This window comes from Akebia trifoliata, chromosome 2 (genome assembly GCF_017979445.1).
Source record: "Akebia trifoliata isolate Shusen 1 chromosome 2, ASM1797944v1, whole genome shotgun sequence".
Classification (NCBI taxonomy): Eukaryota; Viridiplantae; Streptophyta; class Magnoliopsida; order Ranunculales; family Lardizabalaceae; genus Akebia; species Akebia trifoliata.
This window is the reverse complement of record NC_141376.1, coordinates 11,118,678-11,124,488: the sequence shown is the minus strand read 5'-3', so window position 1 is coordinate 11,124,488 and position 5,811 is coordinate 11,118,678. Positions and strand designations below refer to the sequence as shown.

At 35.4% G+C, this 5,811-nt stretch overlaps 1 protein-coding gene across 1 annotated transcript; it reads right to left on the bottom strand.

Moving 5' to 3' along the window:
• Positions 1-825: 825 nt before the first annotated feature.
• Positions 826-2,322, bottom strand: LOC147409519 (protein PHOSPHATE-INDUCED 1-like). The gene has a single exon (XM_086429861.1). The coding sequence runs from the start codon at positions 1,925-1,927 to the stop codon at positions 986-988; it is 942 nt and encodes a 313-aa protein (XP_086285987.1). The 5' UTR covers positions 1,928-2,322; the 3' UTR covers positions 826-985.
• Between the last annotated feature and the right edge of the window lie 3,489 nt (positions 2,323-5,811).

Genomic DNA, 5,811 nt, shown 5'->3' with positions numbered 1-5,811 from the left:
ATAATCACTAGTCTATCTATAAAAAGTCATTAGTTTATCCATAAAAAATCACTAATCCATGTCCTAACTCATAAAATAATTTATAATAATTTTTATATAAATATATATATATATATATTTATTGTATAGGGTTTGTTTCTATACAAGCTTAATCTTAGAACTAAACCAAATTGATTGGTTCTCCATTTTCGTAACCTGGAACCGAACTGCAACTTATTCCAAATCACCCCAAAGTTGTCGGTTTGGTTTGGTTCTCGATTTGAATAGAATCAAATTGCACTCCTACTTTCTACCCATAAATCCTAATTTTCACCATTGTTGTAGGTGATGAAGTATTTAACTACCATCCCTTCCTCAACTCCTGTTCTTCTCCCTGCAATTGAATCCTTTTACTATATATTCACTCTTCAAACCCTTGAACCCTTTCAAAGAAATGGTGAGCTATTTTATTCCAAGGATATGAGGGTGGCATTTAACACCCTTTACTAAGAGACATTCGTTTAAAATGAAGGTCGACGAAAGTCTAGCGAGGGTGGCATCATCTTGCAATGGGGGGTGGGGGGTGGGACCCTAATCTCGACCATTTCCCAGGCGGTTTTTACTAAAATACCCTAGTATTATAAACAAAATTGTAATATTAATTATCAGCCTAGGCTAGGTATCCTGATGGGCCTTGCCATAAACAGGAATCAGGCCTAGCCTGTTTTGACCCAATAATTAAATGGGTCTAATAGTATTACCGGACCCGGGCGAAACGTGGCCCACTTAACAGTCCTACATGATGATTGACAACTCTATTCTTCACTGTTCATGGAAGTTAATTATTAAATCAAAGATTTTTAAAATGCATCCATCGCACGGTAAGTGATGGGGCATCATAGATCCTGATAACCTCATTGTACAGAATAGAATTTTACTTTATATATATGTACAATACAAAATACAAACTACCAAGTAGTGGAGTATGCCACGTGTCAGTCATTCTTCATACAATTATCGAGCATGAACCGGTGGATGGGTCAAATATGGCCGGTAACAGGTACTTCCTACCATGCACACCATATGCATTATAGCTAGCACCCGTACCCGAATCCACCAACAACTCCCCTGCGTAACCCGGATACGCTCCCTTCCCAAAAATTCCCGGACACGCCGACACGGCCTCGAGTGACGCGTCAGCCGCACCCTGAAAGTATCCGTTACCGAACGGATTTGTTACAGTTCCTGCCAAAAGACTGGCAATATTTACAATCATGCCATCCAAACCCACGTCTCCATTTGGCGCTCCTAATGCCGCACTCTGTGGTCCATAAATCGGTTGGTGAAACGGCCAAGCGCATTGACCCGGACACTGACTCTCCGAGTTCCCAACCCAAATGAAGGCCGAGTCGTCTTTCTTCGCATTGGATCCATGAAACCCACATGTGCTCATGCAAAAGCCCTCGACTGCAACGTCTTTATCCGTAAGAACGAGTACTAAACCGCCCGGTTTCGAGTTGACCCTCTGGGCCAACTCGGAAATCTGAGCTTTTGTGAGAATTTTTCCCTTGGAGTAATTCTCATTGGATATTTGGTTAGAAATCATGATTTGGGTCTGTTTTTTTCCAGCTTTTTTTAGATAAATTTCAATGGTTTTCCACCATAGAGAAACAGTGGGTGTTTTAGAGGAGAAACCCAATTCTTTTTTAGAGTGAGAGAGAAGAAAGTCTGAAACAATGGATTTCTGAGCTGAGGTGAATTTACCATACCAGAGAATGGAGACAAGGAGATCTCCTTCAAGTAAAGCCCCATTATGGTAATTAAGAACCATAGGTGGTGGTTCATAAAGAGAAGTAAGCTTTCTAGCCTCAAAACATAGGTTGGAGAAGCTAAGATAAACAAGAAGAGTAAGAAAAAGGGTTGTTTTGGAAGATTGAAAGAAACCCATTTAGAGAAAGAGAGATTAGTGTTAGATTGTGTGGTGAGAGAGAGATTAGATGAAGAGAGAGTATAAATAGGTGAGTAGGTGCATGAACTGGGGCAAGTGGTGGGGGATGGATTCCTTTTGCAGCTTTTCTTAAGTACTAGATTGATAAAATAAAGAGATCACGGGGATTTAGAGAAAAAAGGATGAGAGAGAAGGAGACATGTGGCGAGCATCTCTCTCTTTGGATACCTTTAATTTAATGAACTTTGTTTAGAGATTTGAAGACGAGGGTAACATTGGAATCGATGCCGGTATGCATGGAGGTGCAGAAGTGGGGAGGTTTTAATTATGGGGTTTATTTGAGGTATGGGATTGCATGTGTTGAGGGGATGGATTCTTCCTGGTCACTTTCCTTTGTGTCACCTTTCTTTGATACAATCTAATGAAGGTTAGCTTTGTATAATTCCTACATGTTGGCTGAACATCTTTACTTTTTAAATTTAAATCACAGGTATCTGCTTTCTCAAGTTATTGTTAATGTGGGTATCTTTTTTCAAGTTAGGGATATAATATAAAAAAATGATACTCAATAATTTTTCTTTTTTTATTGATAAACTGGGGTTGAAAGTGTTGTGAATTTGGAGATTTCTATTCAATACGATTACAAAAGAAATAACAAAAAAATTAAATAAATTAAGAAGCAAATCAAAGAATATCATATTTATGCGGTTCGACAATAATGCCTACGCCCACGGATAGATCCAATATGCTTCACAAAGAAATCAAATGAAAACAATACAAAAAATAATCACTAAAGATTTTAATCCTAAAATCCAAGTCTTGAAATCGTTGTACACCCCTCTCCCTTTCTCTTTCAAACCTGGAAGAATTGACTTAATACAAAATATAACCTAATACCTAAGTATATAAGAGGGAAGACTAAGCACTAAGATTCCAATTAAAAGTGGACTAGAGTTTTAAACCCAATAGAATAGTGGTTAATTACCACTATTTTAATATAACTAGAAAATCACTTCCACAAGAAAATCCAATTTTAATATAACAAGAGTAATATAACTCCCAAAACTAGAATACAAGAAAATTACTTAACAGAAGGACCCCTCCATAATTACAAATCACCGAGAGTATTTACATCATAGATCATCTACTAATATTTTCGATGACACCATTGTAGTGAGCCAAAAACTTGTGGTTGAAGCAAATGGTTACCTAGAAGATCAAAATGGGTTTATGGGTGGACTGGTCGAGAATCAAATTAAGATTATGTAATTGTTATAGCTTCTAGGATCATTTTATTTTTGGGTAAGCTTCTTTTAAAGAGATTAGTAACTTGGTGATGACATGAATTGAACCTAGATCTATAATATCATCATCTATAGACTTAACCAACTAATTTAGATAGCACCATTAAGATTGTGGGCTCACTACTGATATAATGGTAATGAAAGGAGCTTTATGAGGAAACTTCAGAGTTGAATTACTTGAGGTGTTGTATGGATCAGGATTAGTGAGGAATTCGGGACCTTGGTGGGATACTAAGTGAGAGTGCTTTCCTTTAGAGGCTTTAGTTATGAATTATAAGAACTTTATAATAAAATAAATAAGTAAAAATAAATAAATTATTGTATTATATTTGAATACATCATTATCGGATGTAAAATGTAAAATTTTTAAGAATATTATAAGAAAAATACAATAATACATACAAATTTATCATTGTTTAATATGAGAAATTAGAGACCTTTGTTAGTGCTCTTATATAGTAGAATAGCCGTAGAAAAAAAGTAAAAGCATTTGTAAAATGTGAGTAAAACTAAAGTACTTAATTTTAAAGAGAAAAAGTTTAAGACATGATTAAATATTGCAAAAACTTGAGGCAATTTTGTGAGTAATTTAGTTTTAGTTTTATTATTATTGTTATTATTATTTTGGTAAAACTTGATCCACAATGTGATTTAGAAGAGACAGATACGGGCAATTTTGAAAGAAATATATTATGGGTGAATTACCATTTTGCAAGCTGATTTTGAAGAATTTATGATTCCAGATTATTTTAACTACCAAAATGTGATCAATCGAAATCGCAGGTTTTTCAAATGACGAGATCGCTGGTTTTAAAGTGACAAACTCACCGGTTTTTTTGACCCAAAGTGGCAATCTCACTGGTGATCTTGCTAAAAATGGCAAAACCTGCGAGATAGTCACTTTAAGCCTGCGAAATTCACTTAGAACCTTTGATATCGTTACCATTCATGCTTTGGTAATTAAAATGAACAATGAGCTGGAATCATAAAATCATCAAAAGTTGATCACATTTTCGTAAATATCTCAAATATTATTGGTTCAAAAGATTTCATTCTCAATCTTCATTGGATTGTCGAATAGGCTAAATGGTCCCTGTTTCCTCTCTTATTTTTGGGCAGCCTTTAGTTAAAGAGTTCCATCCTTGAGTTGATTAATGTCCTTTTGGGACCAGTGACTACATGGAATTTTAAATGCATGGAGAATGGATTTAACTAAGCATTTTCGCATCATGGGCATAAAATCTATGTGCCACCTCAAGATGAGTAATATCATTTTACTATTGAGATCGAAATGAATTGTATTGGAAACATAATAACCTGAGCTGACTTTATAAGTCAAAGAACCACCAATGTAGCCTACGGAACCATGAGTCGACTCTAGTCATAAACTCTCGATTCTTTGGAGTGGAAAAAACTTTGAAACTGGCAGGCTGCTTCAAAATTTTGAAGAAACCCTCTCTGTTGGACTGCACGTGGCATTTCCAAGGGGGTATTTCAAATTTTGGCAAAAATGTAGAGGTGTGAAATAAATTCAAAATGTCATATGTCTTGCAAGGAGGGTGTTAAGAAAAGAGGTGCAATTGAAACAAGAAAACAAATCAAAAAACAAAAATAAGACAAGATACAATCACAAAAAAAATTACAGATTTTACATGGTTCTCTCAAGATTGAGGCACATCCATTGATCACACTGATTCCACTATGAAGAGAAAACTCATAATTGAAAATTACACCCTTTCACCAAAAACTAGAAATATAAATACCCTAGAAAACCTATCAAACTCCACAAATCACAACAAAGGATTCATTCAAAGTTTTGAAGCGGCCTGCCTACTTCAAAGTTGAACTCTCTTTGGTGTTGAGATGATTCAATACCCATTAATGATAGAGACGATGCATGTGCGAATAAGTGAAATCTTTGACAGAAGAATTACTTATGTGTAGAATTGATGAACAAATCTGAAATAAAAAAATATCGCACAAGAAAACATCTGATAATAGGCATGCCATACACCAGCAAGAACGATGTAAATCTCGAAACATATGCAATAATGATAAATCAGACAATGTTTTGTCAAATAATATTGATCCTGAGAGATTTTTCACTGGTGGGAATGGATGACGGACACAATCACCTAAACCAATTCTATTATAAGATTATAAAAAGAAAAATCATAAATTCTCAATTAATTTGATCTTCATCCAAGTGGAATTGTGGGATGGTTCACTTTACAATTTAATATCACATATCACGAGGATTATGGTTGAAAATATCTACCTAAATCACCAATCATGCATACTGGTTATACTTAATTAAGGGTCCATAAAGTAGTTGTACCACCTGATAAAATTAGAGATCAGTAGGGCCTGAAACTTTATGTCAGCTCCTCATTAGGGGATCTGAATGTGTGTAAGTGTGTCCATCAAGACGAATCATACAATGTACATAGGTAAGAGATGAAATGTGTACAAAGTTCTCCATACCCACGTGGGCCATAGACCATGGGATGGCACAGGTGTGAAGAACACGTGAAGATGAAATGGATTCATTCACTCGTGTATATGAAATATGAATTTCCA